Source organism: Leguminivora glycinivorella, chromosome 8, assembly GCF_023078275.1.
Source record: "Leguminivora glycinivorella isolate SPB_JAAS2020 chromosome 8, LegGlyc_1.1, whole genome shotgun sequence".
Taxonomy (NCBI): domain Eukaryota; kingdom Metazoa; phylum Arthropoda; class Insecta; order Lepidoptera; family Tortricidae; genus Leguminivora; species Leguminivora glycinivorella.
Genome location: NC_062978.1, coordinates 13,879,226 through 13,905,840, shown reverse-complemented (window position 1 = coordinate 13,905,840; position 26,615 = coordinate 13,879,226). Strand labels below are relative to the sequence as shown.

The window sequence follows — 26,615 nt, the reverse complement described above, 5'->3', positions numbered from 1 at the left end:
GGCACCTGTTTGGATCTAGAAGCTTTAAATATTATTTTACTGTTTTAAGCTACCTAATAATACATTCCCGGTGTTGCGCAGGTAGTATTAAATGTAATATAAGCTAGCTCGTGCCTCCATTTCATACATTACTCACGTAGATACTAAGTCATGGTTTATGGTTTAATAAGGTGTTGAGAATTACGTAGTAGTTTCGTGCACGGGCGATATTAAAAGTTGCCAGATACAGCAATAAGCTTCTGTATGGAGTAAACGAGTTAACTACTTTTTAAAGCATAATAAGTTTACATATTGAATTTAAAACCGTACATGTTAGTGAACAAATTGAACGTTGTTTATATTACTTATTACTAGAACTAATCTGTTTTTTTTAAGCTCCTAAAATATGTTTTTCAAAGCTCAATATATGTGGTAGAGTTTTCGATTTAATAACTTTTTACCAGCAAGGAAATGTAATGTCGTGTAAACGTGTGATTATATTGAAATCCGATAAAGGATATGACTAAATTCATATGAAAATATGTATACTTTGTTGTGTAAGTATGTTCATTTTCATATTTTTGACTAATTTTATATTTATAAAAAATACCATTTTCGTTGTTGTAACATAGGCATAAGCAAAAGCATTACTTATACATTTAACCTTACCTAATAATTTCAGAGTGTGTCTATGATATATCACTGTCATTTTGAACATCAATAGTCCATTAGGTCATCAAACGAAGGAAAATCAGTGGTAATAATTCGTGTGAGGGTATTTTGGTACAGTTGTAGGTTAACGTGCCTTACAAATCAAACTAAAAATACCCATAGATAAGATTACACTAATGTTTGTTCACCTAGTATGAAATATATAAATTCGAAATCTTAAAAATACGTAAACGGACCTTAAGGTCAGTTAACATGAATATTGTAAAGCCTTTCTTTTCGTTAGACAAAGGCTATCACTAAAATATCATTCATATATAATTATGTCGTACAGTCGAGTTCATAAATATCTGTACATTTCTTCACCTTAACTCGTTGCAATGAGGTGGAAAAATGTACACATATTTATGAACTCGACTGTACTTATCCGTAGCTGTATTGGTGCGATCGAGACGCACGATGACTAAATTATAAATTTCAGATAAAATTCTTGGGTACCTACTTTGGAATACGGGACTGTCTCTCTCTCTTCTTTTATTTTAAACTCTTAAACTCAATCGTGTCCAAGCTTGTAATTTAACGGGGTCAAAAAACACGGTGTAACCATAAGTATATGCACACGAATAAAATAAATGATCCCAATTATCCCCAAGCACATTGTGTTGCCATGACCCATATTACAAATCACCTACCATTCTAATGAATACTAATGCCTGCAGTAAATGCAAGCTCAGTAAGCTTTTTCAGTCTCTTCCTTTCCTCACGTTTCTTTTGATTAGGGTTGTTTATTTGTAAATCATAAAATGTTTGAGCGCATCTCGTTAAAAGTGTTATTCTATTCCGTTTCACTTCAACGAACATTCTTCTAATAAAGCTATTTTGTTGTAAATTCTTTACTGTGTTTAGTTTGAAAATCTTCTACCTGTAAATGAGATAAAGACCTTAAATAGACAGAATAAAGCTGAGGCCACACTGTTAACGCGACTACGACGGCAGCGATATGCCAAGGTAATAAAAAGAAAGAAGAATGAAAGGTGAAAAAGCGAATTATTAATAATTTCGAAGTGGCTGGCCGCAATTGACTAGGTTAAACGAATTCATGTGCACAACATAATATATGTAAGATAATAAAATGGTCCAGTCCTAATTAATTTTGTATAAACTAAATGTCATGCAGACGATACTTAATAACCTTAGAGGTAAATAATACCTAGTCGAAACGTTTGCAGACGATACCTACTGTTTGATTCAAAATTAATTTGTATAGGATAGCGCACCGTTGCCGGTGAATTTTCAATACGAATTGGAACTCTGGTAATAGTTTCAGAAGTGGAAAAGCTCTTACGGTAGATTTCGCTGCGGGTACCTACAAGCCAATATAGAGAATATATTCAATGAATCTTTTTAAAACTTAACAGAGAAAGGCTTCATGAAACGCTATGCATCTTTTTTGTAGTGCCCTTAAATAACTGTCACTCTGTCATTGCAGTGCGGCCGTTGTGTAGCAAGCATTTTTACATATACTGATCGCCGCACTAAATACGATAAAATAGGACTAGGTGGTAATCGTATTTTTAATAAATACGTTGCAATCGTCGAGTGTCTGCAGTGTTGCCAAGCCGTCGTTTTATTGAAATCAAACTATTGCCGCTTGCCTTTGTTTTTAAACGCGAAAATATTACTTTATTACTAATCTACGTAAATATTTAAATTCCTCTTTTATTCTGCTTTTAAACTGTACACCTCTTATTCTTATACGCTCCTTATCTAGCCAAGACTTTTATTGTTTACGAGTATTCAACAATTTGTAAAGCAATAAGCACGGGCAGAAAGTATCTATTACCAACTGTATCACATATAATGTTGTAGGTATTTTAAGTAATATTCCTTTGGAAAATCTCAAAGTACCGGACTATAGTTTATTAAGAATATAACAGAAGCTTGTGAAGTTCAGTGTAGCGTTAAACTTTAAAATCGCTATCGATTCTCTTGACCTGATTTCTGCATTTTCCTTGGTTCACCTTTGTATGGCACGCTCGGTCACCCTTCTAAAATAATGAATGTTGCAAAAATACGTGTACCTATTAACGGTTAGATTAGAAGTACATGTTAATTACGGTATTCCTTATTTTGCGAAGAGTAATTGTTTTCACGTGGCACAATTAAGTGTAACGTAAAAAAGAAACCTCTTAATTAATGATTACACTAATGAATTCTATTTCTGAACTAGCTTTTGCCCACGGCTTAGAGTACCTTTGTTATTTTTGTTAATTGTATGAGACGCACTGACTGCCAGAGCCTTCATAATATTTAATTTTAATTTTGTACCTCAAAAACTTGTCATAAATATAACTGTTATAATATAAATTTCAAAATCTTTACCTTTTTCGAGTCATGGGGATGATAGTTTACGTCGGCAACGTTATATTTTATTTTGATGGCATTTTTGTGATTGGGGTCCCAAAAACTAAATGTTTTTCTCGTTAGGAATTGAATTGAAAAAAAAAAAAAAACTCAAACACGTGTCGTAATCTACTTATTATGAGGATATTCCTATGAAGTTTCGAATAAAATAGTCTAAATAAATAAACTTTGGACTGGACCACCCATTTATATCCCTAAGGGAATACATTAAAAAAAAAACCTTTTTTAGCACCTAGATCTTTTCGATGCACCACACACTGTATGAACAATATTTAATTAGTCGCAAGTTGCGACTCGACTCGCAACGCAATCGAGCTCATACGAAAGTGTGTAGATATTGTTGTGTACATTATAATGTATAGGTAATAAATTCATAATTCTAGTAAGAAGTAACTAGGTAATAACAGTGAAAAATAAACTTACTCGATTTTTACATTCAAAAATATTATTGTACCTACTGTTGTAAATATAGGTACGCGATTAAATCCTGTTTACAATATTAAGTACATAACTAACGAACAATTTATGAATTCAGATCAAATGTATGTTTTCTGTTTTCAGGTTGGGTTCACTCTGTGCCGCAGCCGCAAATATGTATTGTAAGTTACATGAAACATTATATTATAGAGATATCCGTATTTTTTGTTAATTCTCTCTTTCCCTTCCCCTTTCCCCTTTCTTTAAAATAATATTTGTTTGTTTTTTCCTAACAGTATGAGAAAAATAGGTATAGTAGGTGCAACGAAAGATTGTCCTTATTAGGTAGGTGTATCCTCTGTTTAATTGTATTTTGTTTCTTGTGCATTACTTGTAAACGACATATGTGAGGTGTGCAATAAAGAGTATTGTATTGTATTGTATTGTATTTATCAAACTACGCAGAACCCTGTATAAACATTTACTTTATTATTTACTATTTGATACTAAATTGTACATTTATTTAACCACGGAAAAAACAATTTGTATCAATCACTAAACTATGCACATCACATATAGACATGCTGTTTGTGTACTGAACAAGCAACAGTACCTTGAGCGGATTTGTTAGAAAATCAAAGCAATTTTCGCTCGTCAACGTACAGAACTGCGGTTGACATCCCATTTGTCTTGCGCAAGCGTTAGCTATTGTACCGGATAAGAAGCGGATCGGCGGTTCAGAAAGCAGGTTGTTAGGTGGGCGCGCGTATTTGGGAAACATATTTAGATATAAATAGTAGATAAAATAAGGTATTGTTTTGTTAGTTTTTGTTTGGAAATAAGCATTAGTATCTCTTATATAAAACAATAAGATAGACATAAACATTACTAGCTCTAAGAGTACAAAAGGAACCCTTATGGTGCCGTTCTGTCCGTCTGTCTGTCTGTCTGTCTGTCTGTCTGTCTGTCACATTACTAAATATCTCGAGAACAACTTATGCTATCGCTTTGAAATTTGGAATATATATGGACATTGTGAACCTCTACAAATTAAAAGTATTTTTTTTTTAATTTATTAATATAAATTATAGAAAATGGCCAAAATGAAAGGGGGGCAAACTGTAAATGTCAAGTTACCAGGTCAAGTGGGGTATCGCTAGAGAGAGCTCACGCTGTACATATCAAAACAATTTTTTATTTTTTTTTGTTGTGGAAAAAAATCGTTTTTTGAAGGACACTGTAAAAAAAATACCGCCCCCCCCTCCCCTATCTCCGAAGTTTACCAACGAAAATTTATGAAATTTTTACCAAATGTGGCTATTATAATAAATATTACAGGAAAAATAAAATCGTTTACGTATCTTGAAAGATTTTTTTCATTTATAAAAACCTTTCATTTTTATATTTTTAATTTCACCACTGCAATAACCACCCAATTACCTACCTGTAATTTTTACAGAATGACAATAAATTCACCTGCTTTAAAACGGAGGAAAAATGGTTAAAATCGGTTCACGCAATAAATTATTATCCCATAAATATCATCTTCCATATTTTAAGCTCGCGCACATTAGTTTACTCAATTTGCCGACAGATGTCGCTGTACGTTGAATGCTTATTTCCTACATCGCGTTTTTTCCTGATATAATGGGGTCAAGTCAGGATCGTCCTGACGACAATGTCGTAACGTAAACTATTGAAGTCGAATTGGCTTGATTTTCTTTGGACGTTGTCTAATAATAAAATTCTATAGGTATTTAAATATAACTTGTTATATGGGAAATTTAGTCTAGAGGGATTTAGTCAATTCTGTAGAATATGAATAACATTTGATGATTCAACTATTGAAACTTTGTACAGAACCCTCGGTGGGCGAGTCCAACTCGCACTTGGCCGGTTTTTTTAATTATAAATGGGCTTACTCTTGACCACAGACTAGGCAAAGGCAAAGACGTGGCCTACGATGGAGTGAGCAAAAGATGCCTGTTCACCATTGATTTGAAGGTTGCCGGATTATATGAGCTATTATGTTAAGGGATTAGTCATGGTTATATCTAATGGGTGAAGATATCATTGATGGTGGATGATTGTGGAGCCCACGGCTTCAGTAATTAAACTGTAGCAAAATTATGGTTGCACGTGATTAATACTGTAAGTTCCGATCATCATTACATACACCCCCACAATACCTTCTTCTAAACATCGCCATCGAGGACTGTATTCCGCCTTTATTTCATTCCGTATTGGGAGACGCTGATTTGAGGTGGTGGGCCCTACTATGAATGATTTTTCACTAGAAACAAAAATTGGTATTGCCAATGTTCTATAAATTATATCGAAGTTCATTCCTGGAGACTGATGTTATCAGTATTTAGCTATAAAAGTACATAAATAACCACATGGATCCCATCGCTGAAATCTGTCACTTCTGCCAAACTCGTACAGTTCAAAAGTTTCAAAAGTAGAACAATAATCCTGAAACCTACAATCTGTCATAACTGAATTCGATATCCAACAAATGTTTGCCCAAAGCGGGATGCTAAAAATATCTCAGCTACGTCGATCGCTCGCCCCGTGATGGATCGGTAAGTTAGACAAATTACTAGTCACCCGCAGCCAAGCCACGGTAATCCACCGTGTTTGTGTTCTGAATTATTGTTTCAGGTGCTTCTATGGAACGCGAACAACGCAATGGTTTAATTTTTTACATCTTTTGTATACCTGTTGAAATATTGATACTATTAAATAGTAAAGAGGCCATTTAGAACTGTTCATAGGCAGATGATGCGAAATTTCAATCTACACTATTATCTATTAATGGAGGCTGTACAAGTAACATTTTTGTCTATGTTACTTTTCCAACATTTAGTCTGAATAGAATAACAGAACAGTCACATACATGTGACTTATATAATGCGGGCAATTTTAATAAACAGAATAACAGACTAAATGTTGGAAAAGTAACATAGACAAAAATGTTACTTGTACAGCCTCCATTAATAGATAATAGTGTAGATTGAAATTTGACAGGGAATTAGTGTGATGTGTACATCACACTAATTCCCTGTCATCGAACCAATTATGGCCAAAATTCTATACTGACTAGAATTGCACGCACCTATGATAAGTCGTTTCAAAATATAGATCTTTCTCTTTCTCCAGACGTATTTTTAAATTACAGATATCAAAGCAACTTACATGGTAGTGTCTTATAGGATAGTTACTTTCTTTCAGAATCGCCACCTCCGCCTCTCATACACACCTACTTAATTTGACATAACATAAACGTCGTAGTCGTATAATTAAACTTTTCATAACGACATGGCGTTTATGTCATGTCAAATTAAGTAGGTGTGTGTGAGAGGCGGAGGTGGCGATTCTGAAAGAAAGTAACTATCCTATAAGACACTACCATGTAAGTTGCTTTGATATCTGTGATTTAAAAATTCGTTAAATCTGATGTTTTATCATTTATCGCGCGGCCATACTAGCGTGCCTGGACATAATACTTATTGCAATGATAAAGATTAAACCCGTGATTAAGAGGAGTTGAGTGAAAATCGATCTATCGAAAACATTAAGCAGAAATTGATTTATGGAGTAGATAATATTGTATGTAGTAGAAAAATAATAAAATCAAATATTCGTTAAGCTAGAGAGAGAATGCAAACCAGCACTCGCTTCAAGAGCTATGTTTGCCGTTTTTTGCATAAAAGCCAACTATTCAGAGGGGCTAAAAATAATTCAACGTTTTTGTACGCGGTTTGACCTAGTTTAATACTTAAAATCTCAAAATTGTAGCTTTTTCAGTGTTAAAACTTAAATGGCAGCTCTACTTTTATATGAAAAATAGAAAAAAAGGGTTTCATCGAATTTTCCGAACATTTTCATTGTAGAAAACATTGAACATTTTATAATACTTAGGTACTTTTATTACACACTGTAATTTAGTAAGAAATACAGAAAATTAAGAAAAGTCTAAATTTTATCGAAAACGAATCTAACAATGTTATGTAGGTAAATTAAGGATAAGTAGGTACATTATAAACATTAAGAAACAGCGAAGTCACGAAACAAAACATCACGTGACGATATTTACAAAAAGAAGCTTTTCCTACTGACAAAAATAAAGCGATCAATCGACATCACAATTTCGTTCACCTCTGACTTAAAACAAAACATTCGTATGTCATGCCAAACGTAACGGTGACACGTAAGTTATATAGAGATATAGCTTCGGAAATAGAAAGACGTATGTGATCGTAATCCCGTATGGTAATAGGGCGGTGTGGTTGAGAGGGCACGTACAGCCAGCAAAAGCTATGAACACAGTCAAAGTGTCAAATATAAGTATACACATCTTTATTGTCTGTAGATTAAGGTCGTATATAAAGGTTTTTGGTACTTCGGCTGTATTCATAGCTCTGTTACTGACAGTACAAGAAACCCGGGCGGCGCGTCCCCAGGTCCCCACCTCTCGAACAAATGTTGCGTCAACCGCAACACAGGTGCGTCACGCAAGTCACCGCTTTTACGAGTATTTCACCAAGAAGCCCGAACTACACTGACAACTGATATTTGAATGATCAAGATCACATTTTAAGATACTGCTTTAAACTTTCACGATAATTACGCATGGTCGATCGGTATCGGTGTCTATCGATATTATACACATGGACTTAATCGGCGTTGTCCCTGTTCGCTCGGGAAGTCCGTCCCCGAAAAGTTAGTTGAAAATGTAACTAAGCGATTAATTCCTGTTTATTATGTTATAATACATATGATCACATTTTAGTGACTGTGACATTCGTTGAATGGATAAAGTAAACATCGTCCCCAAACAATAGGCATATTTTCCGTTTACATTTACGCCATCGAGTTACGAATTCTTATACGTCAAAAACTTATAAGTATACCTAGATATTTTTCTAGCACGAACGAAGTGACACAGTGACTTCCTTCCGATATTCAGTTCATCGATAACTTACATTGTAATATTTATTATTTATTCAATTAATATACATGTGGATACAAGAACATTATTTTAAATATATTATTTAAATTTATTATACTCCACAAAACTATTTATATAGTTTGACTTGAGTCAGGGCTCGCTAATAATCTATTGGACGATCCGGTAGGAAGTAATGGCCATCGCCATTCCTATAGGATATCCAAGAGATGCTTTTTAAGTTTATTCTTGAACACTGTTTTTTTCCGTTCAAGAACAATGTTCGCCGGTAAGGAATTTAATAGATAGGGTACGCGTTTTTGTAGAGTTCTATCCCCATAATAGTTAGACACTCTAGGTACTTGGAATTTACCTGCGGACATCGCTCTTTATTTATTTATGTATTTAAACTTTATTGCACAAAAGAACAACTTAATGTACAAAAGGCGAACTTAATGCCATGAGGCATTCTCTACCAGTCAACCTTTGGGCAAAGCAGAGAAGATTGTAGGCGGTGCATTAAGAGACCAATTTTGAAATATCAATCAAAAGCTTAGACATAAATAATATATTAACGTACATACAATTACATACTATTTTTACATAAATGACGATAGGTTATATAATACATAAGTACTCATATACAATATTACTAATCTGTCAGAAAGATAACATTCAATACTCTCTGCTCTTTAAAAATATTTTAAGACGATACGGTAGGGGTCAATTCTCCATACAAACGCTCTCGACTATTTCCTCCCTGGTTTTTGAAGATAGAGAAATGATTTTTTCAACACAGATTGTTATTATTTTTATCTGTGTTGGACTGTTTTGATTTTTTTGATATTCTGCTTTTTAAAGATTCTAGAGCCAATCAAAAATTTCCAAAAACGGCCTTTTTCATTGTGGCGCAAAAAAGGTGTGATACTCAAGATTGGTAGCAATTAACCAAAAAAGCTAAACGGTCCAACATAGATTATTTCATTGTTGTTCAGATTCTTAAATTTCGTTCCGATTGATTAAGTTTTGAAGGAGAAAAGAGTCGAGAGCGGAACCTCAATTTTAATTTTTTTTTTTATATATCTTTCGATTGAGTTGTTCTTAATGGACAATTTTTTTTCGATAAATCTAGTTAATAACACTTGTATATTTAACTGAAATTACCAAGTTGAAAGGGGGGCTCATTTCCATTTTAGCATTTTCGCTACCGTATCCTCTTAAGCGGGTTACTCACGTATTAAGTCGATATATGTATCGTTCGACATGTTTCGGTCCAATTTCGAGGACCTTTCTCAAGAGTAGCGACCCCGCCTTTACATGTCGAGAGCGCGACGCATACTGCGGGCGCTTGCTCGGTGCGCGCCCTTTGCTCTCTGCTCTTGTACTGAATTAAGCCATTAAGTAATTTTGAATTATTTGAAAGCATAATGGAATCTGTGCTAATGAAAATATCGCCTTCCAGCAAGAAATTACTTATTTGCAGCGACTTTAATGTAAATATTTTAGAAAATTCGACAGTAAGTTGTAGGCTGTTGAATTTTTTCAAATCATGTAATCTGAACCACATTTTTATGGAGCCTACTAGAGTGACTGCTACTAGTGCAACCTGTATAGATAATATTTTCACAGATATTTTTCCTATTACAAAAAATGTAATCAGCAATTTAGAGTCCGACCATTTAGGTCAATTAATGGTATTTGAAGCTGCTAGGAAAAATACCTTGAAAAAACAGATAACTTTTGTACCAGTAACCTCGGACCGCGTGGAAAGAATGAAACAGAGTTTAGTTCAGGCGCTACCCGTTCTGTCTCCAAACATGAGTCCTAATGATATGTATAATTCATTCTTTCACACATATATGGAAAATTATAATACGATATTTACAACAAAAACGGTCACGGTTTTTATCAGTTTTTAGTGAGTGGGCAACTGCAGAGTTACATCAACGAAGACGTGCATTGTATGCCTTGTATGAGGAACGGCGGTTTAATACGAATGATGAATTTAAAGAACACGTCAAACAATTTTCGAAACAGTTTAAATTAGACTGTCATACCGCTAAACGTAATTATTTAAGCAAGAAAATTAAAAGTAGTTCCGATATAATTAAAGCAACGTGGAAAGTAATTAACGTGGAGGCTGGTCGATCAAAGCAAAGAACAAATGAACTGAAATTAAAAATTGATGGCAAAATTGTAGATTCCAATTTAGAAGTAGCAACAGAATTTGAAAAGTTCTTCACTGATATACCAGTTTCCACAACTAGGCACTTAAATTCATCACCCGCATCTGCCGTTACATTGTTAGAAGATAATGTCACAGAATGTAGTAGAGACCTTGTATTTGAACATGTCAGTACCTCAGATATAATTAAGGCATTTCAATCAATTAATGTTAAAAAAACTTGTGACCTTTGGGGAGTCTCTGTTCATGGTGTTAAATCTTTAATAGAAATTGTAGCGCCTGACTTGGTAGTTATATTTAATAACAGTGTTGATGTGGTGAGTTTCCTGATCTTATAAAACACAGTAAAGTCATTCCATTATTTAAATCTGGTAGCACATCCGACCCCACTAATTTTAGACCGATATCAGTGTTACCGACATTCAGCAAAATTTTTGAAAAGTTAGTGTTATTTCAGCTATTGCAACATTTTAACATCAATAATCTAATGCACAATAAATAATTTGGTTTTACACGGGGTCGCTCAACAACCGACACTGGTGTTGAGCTAATCAAACAGATTTTCGATGCGTCACAGGATCACAGGATGCCTTGGGTATCTTCTGTGATTTATCTAAGGCTTTCGATTGCGTCTGTCATGAAACACTGATCAGGAAATTGCACTACTATGGAGTGAGAGGATCGGCACTGAATTAAGTCAAATCTTACTTACACGATAGAATACAAAGGGTCGACGTGAATGGACAGCGCTCACCGGGGTCACTAGTCTCTATGGGTGTACCGCAGGAATCAATATTGGGGCATTTCCTGTTCCTTATCTACATTAATGACCTGCCATATCTTGTAAAGATCCACCATGATATAGTATTGTTTGCAGATGATACTTCCCTTATTTTCAAAGTCAAACGTCAGCAATAAACTTGTGAAAATGTAAACAATGCTATTTCCGAAGTAGTTAATTGGTTTAGTGTTAATAACTTATTGTTAAATGAGAAAAAGACTAAATGTATTAAGTTTGTCATGAGTAATGCTAAAAATTAACAAGCAAGTGTCGTTGTGAAGGATAAGGAATTGGAACTGGTAGATAGTACAGTTTTTCTTGGCATAACTTTAGATTCTAAACTTCAGTGGGGTCCCCATATTGCTACCCTCTCGAATAGACTGAGCTCTGCAGCATTTGCAGTGAGCAAGATCCGTCAGTTAACAGACGTGGAAACAGCTCGATTAGTTTATTTTAGTTACTTTCACAGCATTATGTCATATGGTATTTTGCTATGGGGCAGTGCTTCAGAGATAAATACCATATTTGTTCTGCAGAAGAGGGCTATTCGAACAAAATGAACCATAGAGACTCACTTAGAGATAAGTTTAAGGACATTAATATAATGACAGTGCATTGTCAATATATTTATGAGAATATTATGTATGTACATAAAAACATTTGTAAATTTAAGAAAAACTGTGATGTACATAATATAAACACTAGAAATAAGCATAAGCTTGCAGTGCCCTTCACTCGGCTCCATAAAATTAAAAAATCATTCATGGGTAATTGTGTAAGATTTTATAACAAACTTCCTAATGCCATCACTGAACTGTCTTTTAATCGATTTAAACATTATGTAAAGCGTATACTGATCTCTAAAGCCTACTATAGCACACAAGACTACATGAATGATGAAACACCGTGGGATACAAGTACTGCTGAAATCCATTAATTATATAGCTTATTAATGATGATATTGATAATTCAATGTATTTTTATACAATTTTTTTGACATTTAGAATTTATTCTAGAAGTTTTTAGACTAGTTTTTTTTTATACAATTTAGATTGATATCATTTTATTAAATCAATGTAGTTTTAAAACAATATTGTTTATTGCACCAATAAATTGCTCTGATATTTAGAATAAGATGAATATTGTACACTGTTGACAATTTAAAAGTGCTTATTGTAAGCCTATTTGAATAAATAATATTTTGATTGATTGATTGATTGATTGAATCTATTATTTACTAATGTTAATCGCTCTAGATTGTCGCTCTAGGTTGTTTACTGCTATTGTGTATTTAATTTTGGATCCCAAAGGTAATACTTTACATATTTTACTTAAATAGTTGTCTGTAGTCATTTTTATACTTGTGTCTTGTCTTGTCATTAATTATTATAATGATGTCCTGAATTATTTCTGTGGTACTGGATTTTGAGTAGTTTCAAGTGCTCTGCCTACCCCGTTAAGGGAATATAGGCTTGAAACATTAATGTTTTATACAAATGTCACATGTTTGAAAATGAATGGACAATAATAATAAAACGAACCAGCAGCTACACGGGCGGTTCTACAAGGCCCTCACGGGACCCGATGTAGACCTGCTCGCATCGGTGAACTGGTTACGATTCGGGGACCTCTTCGGAGAAACCGAGGGTTTTGCCTGTGCAATTGCGGACGAAGTTATGATGACGAACAACTACCGGAAATATATCCTGAAGGACGATACGGTCGACATAATATGTCGGGCATGCCGCCGTCCCGGAGAGTCACTCAGGCATATCATCTCCGGTTGTTCTCATCTAGCTAACGGTGAGTACTTGCACAGGCATAAGGCGGTGATCTTGGACACGGCGCGGATAGTCCGACGGTTCCTCTCTCTGCAGCCCTAACCACCGGCAGTTTGGGCCCTGCCCCGCTGCTGGCGGCACCCTAGGTTAGGTTTTTTATAATGTGTTTATATGTTTTTATATTGTTTTGAATGTGTTTTTGTATTTTACTTTTATATTCATATATTCCTAACCTAAGAAGGAAAAGAAATAAAGGAATATTAAACGAACCATATTTTAATAGTTTACATAAATTATTACATTATTATTCAAGATTTTAGAGGTTGTGTGTCTGTTTGTTTGTCCGTCTTTTACGGCAAAACGGAGCGACGAATTGACGATTTTTTTAAGTGGAGATAGTTGAAGGGATGGAGAGTGACATAGGCTACTTTTTGTCTCTTTCTAAAGCGAGCGAAGCCGCGGGAAAAAGCTAGTGATAAGTAAAAGAAAATTGATTTCGGAACGTATAAAGACATAATAGGCAAATAAAACTAATGCCTACTAAATAAACCTAATATAAAACAAACCTACAAATGATAAGTTATTTATCTAGTTACAATTCTAGGCATCGCCAAACCAAAATTCGTCACATTAATTTTCGTCTTTAGCCATGTTTTTTCCACAGTTGACACTTGACTTGACAGTAACGACACGACAGAACAAAATAAGACGTTTTATTTCCTGTCACTTCGAACAAAATAAAAACCGATACTACTGCAGGTGTACCAACATAACAAACTCACAAAACATAATAAACTTTCATCAACTTGAACTTACTCGCATAACGAAAGACCGATGAAGTGCCGAATAGATGCCGAACATAGTCGAAATTTTGAAATGGTGGTTTTAATGAAATTTTCGTTAGCTAATTGTAAAATAAATACGCAGCGTAATCGGCAGTTTTCATACTCATTTTCTATTCCTATATTTAGACAATAGATTTAAATAGTTTTTCAGTACAGATGGTGTTTTTTTTACGCACTAGTGCGAGAAGTGGTTCATTATATGCCAGGTCGAAACTTCATAGGCTTATATGTACTGAAAAACGTCGTAAGATACACGTGCGAAAAGGAAATTCGTAACTCGTGTCGATTTAAAACACTCCCTTCGGTCGTGTTTTAATTTATCGCCACTCGTTTCGAACTTCCTTTTTTACGCACTTGTATCGTAATGTACTATTCTATTACGATACTTGCGTTGTATCCGAGAAACGTGGTCCAAAAGTTCTTTAAATTTGTAAGGCGCCATCTCGTTTTTTCCCTCGTTTTTTATCCCTTTCTGGTTTTTCGTTTTTATACAAGTAGATAATACATGTGACATTCGTTGAATGGAGACAGTAAACATCGTCCCCAAACAATAGGCATATTTTCCGTTTACATTTACGCCATGGAGTAAAGAATTCTTAAACGTCAAAAACTTATAAGTATACATAGATATTTTTAGGGATAAGTTCGTCTTTGTACCTCTGTTCCTGTAAACTATAATTATATGAATCTGTTGTACACAATAAAGTGATTACTACTACTACTACTACTTTTTCTAGCACGAACGAAGTGACACAGTGACTTCCTTCCGATATTTAGTTCATCGATAACTTACATTATAATATGTCATTAATTATTATAATGATGTCCTGAATTATTTCCGTGGTACTGGATTTTGAGTAGTTTCATGTGCTCTGCCTACCCCGTTAAGGGAATATAGGCTTGATACATTGTAACTAAACCCCTCGCTCACCTTACTTATTTACTTACTTACTTGACTAACCGACAGTATAGCTACCCCCCCTTTAAATATTCCCCGTAAATTTGGCCTTGTGATCGTCCAGTGTGTGTATGTAGAACCCTTCGATGTGAACCGCGAGAACCTAGATCCTTTAATGAGTATCAGCTGTATTTTTGACTAATATTTAAAATTTTATTTATTTATATTTTAAAGAAGAATAAAGGTTATTGTAGCATAATAATATAGTGTTATAGAAGAGTATTTTATCAGATTTAGGCCTAGAAAGTTATATGTGAGAAAATTTATGACGTAATGAAGAAATTTTTAGTATAGAAGTTAGTGAGTGAAACATAATATTAAAAATTAATATTAAAAATATTTTAATAATCAACCGCTACGCCCTATTAGTGATCCTGGCTTGGGTACGAACTTGCGTTGCGGAATAGGATCCTTAATCTCAATCAAACTGCTTTATTGAGAGTCCTATGCCAAGCCAGAAGGGCTATCTATCTACTAACTAACCCCCCCTTTTATTTTGTTTCTTTTTCCCTAGCTAAACCCCCCTTTTCCCCAATACTGCTAATAGGCCATAACTTCTCGATCTTTCTAATGTTTTAACGAAACACCGAGCAGTCGCTAACCTTTATAAGAACTAAGTCTACTAACTTCTCTAAGACTCAGTAAGACTTCTCATCAGTGGACGGCGCTCGCATGCCACTGGACCCTATAACAAACAAATCCTTTTATTCCAAAGACAGTTTGTTTCCCTAGCCAATTTGATAGAATTTACCTTGAAAAACCAGTTAGCAACACTAAGTGTCCCGCAGCCACACTGAAAAATCAGAAATTGCTACCACAATTATTAATTTCACTCAGATAAATTAAGTAATAAGAGATTTTATAAATTACCAGTTTTACCACATATTTTAAGATACCATATAAATGGTAGTAGTTAAATTATTTCTCCACCATACACGTTGACCAATTATATTTTAAGACCAATCATAAAAGAACTCTACTTTCATAGAAATAGTGTGTGACTCTACCCTAATCCTATCTATTTCCCTACTCTAGCATATATCTGAAACACAGACCGTCACTTACCATAGATCTTGTGTTCAAAATATGCACAAGTGTATCCCTACCATAAGCTGTACAGTTCAGCCAGCGAAGCTGAGATAGGCAACCTATAGGCTTGAGTTGGTTAGACCCCCCCCCCCCCCTCTGCTTATGCCCGCAGGCTAGGGTAGCAGAGAATAGATCACCCTATCTGTGTATATATCCAGTATTCTAGGATACACCAGTACCAGCCACATGGGAGACCCAGCTGCGACCAAACTTTACTTAGATATGAATCGATCACAACCGAAATCCCCAGCGACCAACGCCAGCATGAATCAGAACACCGAGTAAATAAATATATATATATAGGACCCCAGCCTCAAATACTGCCGACTTCAGTAAGCAAGGATTACTCCTAATGTCTTTCGTCAATCGTGAAAGTCCTCACTTCCATCTAACAGTTGGACTCTTTGAGACCGGTGAGAAAGTACGCTTTTGTAAGTATAGAAAAGCGCCCAAGCCTCCACTTGGAACAAAAAGACCCCTAAACGCCTTATGTTTAACACCGCGAGGTATAAAGCGCTTAGCCGGACAACAGTCTGTCACAAACAATGATCTGGCTTATAACTTTCACAAAATAACCCCATAGAAACTTACTAAATTCAATTTTACTTACCAATTAAACAAATGAATGAAGTTTCCTTTACGTGCTATAATCTAAGCTTAGTTTTGCAAGAATTACTCCCTACAAAACCAAACACAGACTTATCTCCAAGCACCAGCCATACATCGACCCAGTCTTTGTATTGCTTGACGGCACTCATGAAACAAAGCACAGAAAACTTCACTATACACATCAATTTAAATGTAACACTACACTATAAATAGAACACCAAAATAACCCCACAACTGACGGTAAAGCAATTCCACCACAGGTCTAAGTTCAACTGTACGACGATATTGTCCCCGCACAATCAAACAGTGACACAGTTTTAAAGTTTACAATCACTTAGAATAATTTCCAAGTAAAAACAAACAGAGAAACAATAGCAGAACAACTTCACTCACCAGTATAACACACGAAAACCAGGGTCACTATTAGTCTTGTAGATATTTTAAGAATGACGCGCGTCGGCTCGCTCCGACCCTTTTATAGATTCAAATGGTGACAAAAGAGTGACAGGTGACAAATATGGTGACAAAAGAGTGACTGGCGACAAATATGGTGACAAAAGAGAGACTGGCGACAAAAATATGGTGACAAAAGAGTGACTGGCGACAAATAACAATGGATAGCCGCTAAATTACACTCATAAGAAAAAGGTCATAACTGTTTTGTTTACTAAGTCTTACGCCTTAGGCATTAATGTGCAAGACAGCTCAGCACGTACGTTTTTGCTTCTCAATAGTAACACCTGCATGACTGCACGTGTTTTAGAGTGAGATGGAGATATCTTTTGTTGATTCCTAGTACGTAATGAAACATTTTATATTGTGGTAAATATAAATATGCAAATATTACTTTATCAAAGGTTTTTAACCAGTTTTGTAAATCAAATTTGAGGCAAAATATCATTTTTGTTTCTAAATGCTACAATAAACACATCCAGCAAGTATACTTCAATCATTATGAACTTTTATGACTTACTCGTATAATTGAAATCAAGATATAATATTGGAACGCTACTCAGTTGACAACTGTCAGTGTCAGTATTTCATCCATGTGAACGTAGTTTGTTGATAAATATGTTTTTCAACCTGTTTTGCATCGAATAACAGTGAATTTTATGAGTGAAGACGTGACTATACATGTGATTAAACATCACAGATATTATTTGTTAAATTATCCAATGAAATCCCAAAGAAAATATGCACCAAGAAAGTTGGTCAAGGAAAAGTTGATTCGCCGTAAGTTTTATATGTAATAACGAGTCCATTTCCTCGTCATAGACGCTTGTTCTGTTACAACATTAATGTTTTATACAAATGTCACATGTTTGAAAATGAATGGACAACAATAATACCTGCCTGTTGTTTACCTCTGTAATGAAATTTATTGTAATGTGTGTGTTCCTATGTACATTTCGGAGGTTGTGCAATAAAGTGGATTTGTATTGTATTGTATTGTAATAATAAAATGCAACAATATTTTAATAGTTTACATAAGTTCTTACATTATTATTCAAGATTTTATAGGTTATTCTTAGGGGTAATTATTAACCGTATGTGAGGCTATTTTATCGATAAACGGATTGTCGATGTTTTTATTTTGTCAAGCACTTTAACAACTTGACGTTCGTGTCAGAAAAATATTCTGGCATACTTTTAAGTGAGAATGATCTTTTAATGTAAATTATTTTCATTGGCTTCAGCTAAGACATTAAAAGAGTACAGTCACCGGCATAAATATGTGATGATTTCTATACCTTGTAGCCGGCTAGTCAGCGGAGAAATGAAACAAAGGTTCTTTAAGTAAATAATAATATAATGAATAATATATACAATAAAATAGGAGATGTCTGTCAGTACGCGAGGATAATAAATAACGTCACTGGCCTTTAAGTTCCTGGGAATCACTCGGCGTCGGATTTTGAGACGTGTATTAACCGCGGGTCTCCTCTTGAATACAGCCAGCGACGACGTATGGCAGTAGAACCCAGCGGAGGAACTTATCAAACCTCTTGCGTCGATGGTTAAAGACGTTGATCCGTTAATTGTAGAATAAAAGGATAAGAAAGCAGCCTAATACACTGTTTTTTTAAGTACAGACACAAATCATATATTTTAAATATAATTAATTTCACGTAAAATAGTAGTAATTTCCTTCCAGCGAAGAGAAAATTTTTCCGTCTCCGAAACAAAAGACGCGCGACAAGCTTATTATTTTTTCCTCAGCGGCCAGTGCGCGCGGCGGCTGCAACATGGAGGTTTGCCATGTTACAACCTTGTCACATTAACGTCTTGTTTGAAATGTCATGCGAAGTTGTCAAAAAATTTAAATCGACAAGGTACAGAAATCATCACTTGTTTATGCCGGTGACTGTAGGACATTGTCAAACGTAATTATCTAAATATAATACATACTGAACTGAATGGCATAATACTATAACCGGAGAAGCTGGAGATTGTCCCCGCTTCCGCATTTCGCACGTTCATTACAAACGTTAGGTACTCGGACACCTTAATTGACAGCTTGACGCTTGCTGACGAACGTCACCGTACTGTGTTTAACTCACCGTAATTAATCGTAGCTGTACAATCATGTCAGTCTAAACAGTACCACAGCATAATAAAGAGTACTATCGTACAGTATGGCCACTCCCGCTCCACGCTGAAAGTGCCGCCCACCCCCTCTTGGTTATCTCATAGTTATCGCCTGTCAAAAACGCGAACAGTTGACCTGTCATATTTCACTCATACAAGCATAGTACGCGTTTACCGACACGAGCTTAGACTGTGTACTAGGAACGCGCCTCTTTCATATATTTGATCGCCAGCGTCCGAGGTGTGCCAGTAGGTACAATGATGTGCAGTATAGGCTACTTTTCTTTCAGTCAAATCTGATAATTTTTATTAATTGTCAAAATGAAATTGAACCGTTTGATATGGAATTAATATGAAATCGAGTTGAGTGACGTGACAGTCAATTTAATTACTTATACACCATTTTTTTATTGAATTCCGTTAACTTCGGCATATATTTAGCTCCATTATAGGAAACAGAATGGCGTAGTTAGTTTTCTTAAATTCGTATTAAAAAAAAAACATACACCTGCGATAGATGTTACTTCAATTTTATTGCTGATTGAGAAACGGGCTTTACAATTAACTCACACTAAGTAAGTGACAAAACAGTACCTCGATTTTTTAGCGCCATCTATTAAATACTATCATAACTACACTGATGATGCCTAGATTTTTTTTTTTTCAAACATGTGTATTGACGTGATATCATGATTTTAAAATAAAAAATATGTCATTCGTTGTTATAAAATAGAAAAACACGCGAAAATATTCGGGGAAAATATGATTTTGGCCACTTCCAGGCTGCGAACAGCGCCATCTAGTTTTAAGCCTAAAAGGCCCACACATTTTAGGGGTACGCTTTTTTGTATGGGATTTATCAGTCCAGTATTAAATCGTTCTTAGTTGAAACTGACCCCTAGTCGAAATTATCCCGGTGCACCTCCACCAGTTCTTTTTCCTAACTTAAAAACTTCTTGAGCTTAACGTGGGACTCAGTTAATCTGTGCAAGAAGTCCTAAAATATTTTATTTAGTTATTTATTTATTAACTTGGAGGATATAAAAATAGGCGAGGGCATTGGATAAATATTGAGATAAATAAAAACAGACTAAAAACAATTTTCCTAGTGTTTATAAAGTTCTACTTTATTTTTCTCATATTTTTTAAACTTATGGTTCAAAAGTGTTTTTTTTCCTTTAGTTATTTCCGAAAATATTAATATTATCAAAAAATGATCTTAATAAACCCTTATTCATTTTTAAATACCTATCCAACAATATATCACACGGGGGTTGGAATGAAAAAAATATCAACTTTACATGTAAGGGGGTACTAATAAAACATTTTTTTCCATTTTTTATTTTTGAACTTTGTTGGCGTGATTGATATACATATTGGTACCAAATTTCAGCTTTCGTAACTTTGAGATTATCCGCGGACGGACGGACGGACGTATTCTCTATTATTTATTTAGCTGTTGTAAAACATTTTTGTTCGTCTTTTGTATTCTCTATTATACGAAAACATTTCCTTACACGTTTTTCCGAAGTTTTATCGAACTGATATTTCTTTATACGTCTATATATTTTGATCTGAACATAGGTATCCATACTAATATTATAAATGGGAAAGTGTGTGTCTGTTTGTTTGTCCGTCCTTCACGGCAAAACGGAACGGCAAATTATCGTGATTTTTTATGTGGAGATAGTTGAAGGGACGAAAAGTGACATAGGCTACTTTTTGTCTCTTTATAACTCGAGCGAAGCAGCGGGCAAAAGCTAGTATATATTAGTATTGCTATATTGACTTGTGTTTACATATTTAATTTATAAAATCCAGCACCAAACTAAATGTTTCTGTTTATCCCAATGGTTGACTGGTAGAGTGCCTCCATACGTTAAGCCCGACATTTGTCCTTCATTGTAAATTTGCGTAATAATATATATATATATATAAATATTGCTTTTATTGCAAAGGCTTCTTCTAATTCTTAGGATCCTCTACGCGTAAACATGTACGTTTCTTGAAATTTAATTACTTTGCTCCGTGGAAATCATGTTTCTCATGTAGATGGCTATGTACTTCAGTCAGAAAATGTGCTCAGTTAAATAGACTCCTCTCTGATTTTCAAAATAATATAACTAATTATATGACGGTGGCTGTTTTGATATGCGTACGAATTTTATTACGTGGAATATTGAAATTAATTATATTGGTAATCCGAGAATAAAGGAATCAGTTGTTTTGTTATGCTGACAATAATTTATAGAACGGTAAAACTAATGCCCAATGAGGAGGCACACTCAAAGGTATTACAGATGGCGCAATCCTATTAGTCCATTGCTCAGATAAAGAATTTCATACGTGAGAGCGAGAAGATCATATGTTTTTTCTCTCTCTCGCATATGAATGACAGTGACATACCTAAGCACTTGCACAGGCGCCGCCTGGCGGGATAAAATGTCAGTGTGCCTCCTCATTACGTACGTATAAATACCGAGAAAGTTTTAAAAAGGGCTAGTTTTTTTTAGTACAGATGTTGTTTTTTTTACGCACTAATACGAGAAGTGGTTCGTTATATGGCAGGTCGAAACTTCGGAGGCTCATCTGTACTGAAAAATGTCGTACGATACACGTGCGAAATGGAAATTCGTAACTCGTGTCGATTTAAAACACTCCCTTCGGTCGTGTTTTAATTTATCGCCACTCGTTTCGAACTTCCTTTTTTACGCACTTGTATCGTAATGTACTATTTTATAACATACGTTTCTTGTTTATAATGTTTATCGCTGGCCTACGCTTTTTTTTCTTTTGAATGAACTTGAATTTAAAATAACTAAGTAAATCTCTGGGCTGCCTTATGTTGACATAAAAAAAATGTATTGTTTGACTAAGGCCTAACTTATAATAATAAAACCGGCCAAGAGCGTGTCGGGCCACGCTCAGTGTAGGGTTCCGTAGTTTTCCGTATTTTTCTCAAAAACTACTGAACCTATCAAGTTCAAAACAATTTTCCTAGAAAGTCTTTATAAAGTTCTACTTTTGTGATTTTTTTCATATTTTTTAAACATATGGTTCAAAAGTTAGAGGGGGGGGACGCACTTTTTTTTCCTTTAGGAGCGATTATTTCCGAAAATATTAATATTATCAAAAAACGATGTTAGTAAACCCTTATTCATTTTTAAATACCTATCCAACAATATATCACACGTTGGGGTTGAAATGAAAAAAAATATCAGCCCCCACTTTACATGTAGGCGGGGTACCCTAATAAAACATTTTTTTCAAATTTTTATTTTTGCACTTTGTTGGCGTGATTGATATACATATTAGCACTAAAATTCAGCTTTCTAGTGCTAACGGTTACTGAGATTATCCGCGGACGGACGGACGGACGGACGGACGGACGGACAGACAGACATGGCGAAACTATAAGGGTTCCTAGTTGACTACGGAACCCTAAAAATCAGCCCCCACTTTACAAGTAGGGGGGGTACCCTAATAAAACATTTTTTTCCATTTTTTATTTTTGCACTTTGTTGGCGTGATTGATATACATATTTGTACCAAATTTCAGCTTTCTAGTGCTAACGGTTACTGAGATTATCCGCGGACGGACGGACGGACGGACAGACAGACATGGCGAAACTATAAGGGTTCCTAGTTGACTACGGAGCCCTAAAAACGAGTATACATTTCTAAGAATTTCAAGATATTTTCCACTAAACTTGCAATATTTGGTACAATCATTAACAAAAAAATTACTTACGCAGCTCAGATATTGTATTCATTACATCACTAATACATTTATCTTCATCGTCATTATATCTGGATATTTTTTATAATAGAATCTTAGCATTACCATGATTAAACCAAAACCAATTGTAATCATAAATTTTAACTTGCCTAATCCATTAATCCCGTTAATTAATTTCCCGTTGCGAAGATTGACGGGTAGGTTTATCGTAGCTGAAAAATACGGCCAAGTTTGCTTCAAATCACGTGTAATGAAAAGTCTCTTACCACCATATTATCAAAATTAAAAGTTATACGGGCAATGAAGCGTATTTTGCGGGATTATTCATTAATTTTCAGTTAGTCATTAATTTAGCCAATAGCGTTCAAATTAAATATAAAGTTCGATTTGAAAGGCGTGCGTGTAGTCACACCTGGGACACTGGCGATCAAATGTATGAAAGAGGCGCGTCCCTAGCACACACTCTAAGCTCGTGTAGGTGAACGCGTACTATGCTTGTATGAGTGAAATATGACAGGCGGTAACTGTGAGGTAACCGAGAGGGGGTGGGTGGCACTTTCAGCGGGGAGCGGGAGTGGCCATTATGTACGGTAGTACTTTTTATTATACTGTGGTGTACTGCATAAAGTACCTAATGATTACTTAATGTCCTTAAGGTCCAATCCAAATAAATAACATCACAATAGTATAATGCCGATCGCTTATTTGTACAGAAAACAAGGTTTGGTATCGGCATGTTATCTTAAAATCAATTTAAGAATCCGGCCGACAGATTATTTACTATCAAGTATAATCAAAGAGGATCGAGTATTAAAGAGAGTTACTGTCAAAGTCAAATGATTGTGTAATCACAGTGCATAGACTGCCATCTCTTGACACAGGTCTAAAACTGTTGAACCTCAGTTTTGACAATTTGGCCCATATTCTTAGCTTGATATGTGTTGAAATGTCAAATATTAATATTAGCGCCATCTAGCCGAGCGTACCTCAAAGGTGTAATGCCATCTAGACCACCGTACCTTTTTCTGTATGGTACTGAGGTACGTTTTTTTCTTAGACTTTATCCGTCTATACGGAGTTATATATGTCTTTGGTATAATATAATAATGAAATCCTGTGCTTGTTTAGTGTAAAAAACAATACTTATATAGGTGAAAAACTTAAGAAAGTCACCTGTTGTATGTGTGAGTGACATTTTCGAATAGAGAACACATATTTAAAATTAGTAACACAAACAAAACAAACGCCTATTCGAACACGTCACTCACACATACAACAGGTGACTTTCTTAAGTTTTTCACCTATACTTACCTATGAATAAGTAGGGTTAATTAACTCATAAGATAAAAAAACATTAATAGAAGCATACAATCTAACGATAAACAAACACTCTTAATTACGCTCATATCTAAGTTGAAATAATTACAACAAAAATAATTTTTCTCGACGCGTAAGAATTATGAAAAAGGCAAAAACGAAAAGGTTTCAACGGACAACATCCAACTGCAAACGTTCCTCTCGATTTTTTTCTTGTCTTAAGATAAAAAGAAAGTGGATTAAATGCATAGATAGCTTTCGCCCATAAAGAGATTCTACTTGGAGATAATCCAGAGGGAAAGAATGGAGAGCTCTCCGTGTTTTGCTTGCTGAGAAAAAGGTTTGCTACTATACTAAAACGCATTTTAATAAAGGATGTCAAGATAAAATTCGCTTTTAAGTAGGTACGAAATTAGTTTCATTTATTATTTCATTATTTGCTGTTGTAGGTTTAACCCTTTAACGGATCTGACTAAAAAAATCGTGAATTCTAGCGTCATCTAGAGAGAAATACAGAATAACGATGTTACAGGTTACAAAAAGACCAGATTTTTTTTTAAACCGGTGCTTAAAATTTTAAGTGTATTGCACCATTTTGCCATAAAGTAAAAAAAATGTAGCGCTTACTTCCTTCCCGAAGTCTGCGCTCATTCTGATACTTTTCGCGTAGTGAATTTGCTTTTGCGCCAGAGTCTTCTAAATCGTTATTATGTTCTATGCGGCAAAACGAGTTTTACCCAATAAAAAAAATAAAAACGAGAATTTGTTTATTAAAATTGTTCCTACACTTGAAACATTTTGGGTCTTGAATCGGTGTTATTTGTAAATAGGTATGTAATTAAAGTTCTGCATTTTTCTGGCAATTAAAATTAAGCAAGCCAATCGGCTACTACAAAATTGAATAAGATGCCATTAATAACCACTTCACCAAAAGCTACTTTGATAAGTTGTGATATTATGCACCCACACTACAGTAGGCCGTGGTGTTCAGGTGGCGAAGTGCGGATGAGGACCCAGTGCTGCGGGGTATATCGCAGCCCCCTGCCCAGGGTTACGGGTGAAGCCCTCAACGGCTGTGAAGGCGGAGATGGGGTACATCGGTACGGCGGAACAGGCGGAGGAGGCACATAAAACCTAGTGGGAGGCTGCCCTTACATATTAAGGTCCCAGGCTACACTGGAGCTATTCCGCCAGGCAGGGCGGGGTAGTAAGGAAGGTGGCGAAAGACACTGTCCAACGTCGGCTCCTAAGCTCTCCAGGAGAGTTACTGCCTTGGCGTCAGGCGGCAGCCGGCCGTAAAACAATAAGCCAAATTCTATCTCCTCACATGAACACAGACAGAATGAGAAAAGGCAAAAATATTAGGGCGTACCCCGTAAGCGACGCAAGTGCGAATGATGCGATACAAGGTGCAAATAATACTAGGGCGTCCCCCCGAAGCGACGAAAAATGTGACAAGAACAAACATTCGCATTTGACCATCAAGAGGCTTAGACTTGCAACATGGAACTTGGGGTCTCTCACAGGAAGGAGTCAAGAACTGAGCAAAATTTTACAAAAAAGGCGCATTAACATCTGCTGCTTACAGGAAACGAAGTGGAAAGGCTCAAAATCCAAAGATATAGGAAACGACTACCAGGTTATATATCACGGCACAGACAACAAAAGAAACGGAGTGGCAATAGTGCTCGACAACAACTTCAAAGCGCGAATAATAAACATCACACGCAAGAGCGACCGCTTAATTGCAATCAAACTGGCTCTAGATGACCAGCAGATCACCAATATAATCTCAGCTTACGCCCCACAATCAGGGTGTACAGATGTAGAAAAATCTGATTTCTGGGATGACTTCGATGATTTGATCCGTAGCATACCTATAAATGAATACAAGATAATTGGAGGGGATCTGAATAGACATGTGGGAGTTAGCAACACTGCATATGAGAAGACTGTCCACGGAGGGTACGGAATGGGTGAAGTGAACAAACAAGGAGAAACAATTCTAGATTTTGCGGCAAGACACTCGTTAAGCCTGATTAATACAAACTTCCAAAAGAAACTGGAACATTTGATCACCTACAAATGCGCAGGAAAAGTCTCACAAATAGACTTTATAGTCTCAGACATAACCGTTAAGCATAAGTTTAGAGATTGCAAAGTGATTCCAGGCGAGGCCCTAACATCTCAGCACCGTATCCTCGTGGCTGTTTACGATTTACCAAAGCACAATAGTGGATAGATCTCCTAGAAGTAAGTGGGGGGCACTAGATAGCTCTAAA

At 35.4% G+C, this 26,615-nt stretch overlaps 2 protein-coding genes across 2 annotated transcripts in view; both read left to right on the top strand.

Annotated features, from left to right (window-relative positions):
• Positions 1–3,636: 3,636 nt before the first annotated feature.
• Positions 3,637–26,615, top strand: part of LOC125228567 (hemicentin-1-like) — a 160,994-nt gene continuing 138,015 nt past the window's right edge. The window contains exon 1 of the mRNA XM_048133178.1: positions 3,637–3,671. The gene's annotated coding sequence lies outside the window, so the exon portion shown is untranslated. The remainder of the gene's footprint in view (positions 3,672–26,615) is intronic.
• Positions 25,676–26,575, top strand: LOC125228727 (craniofacial development protein 2-like). Its single transcript, XM_048133388.1, has one exon. The coding sequence runs from the start codon at positions 25,676–25,678 to the stop codon at positions 26,573–26,575; it is 900 nt and encodes a 299-aa protein (XP_047989345.1).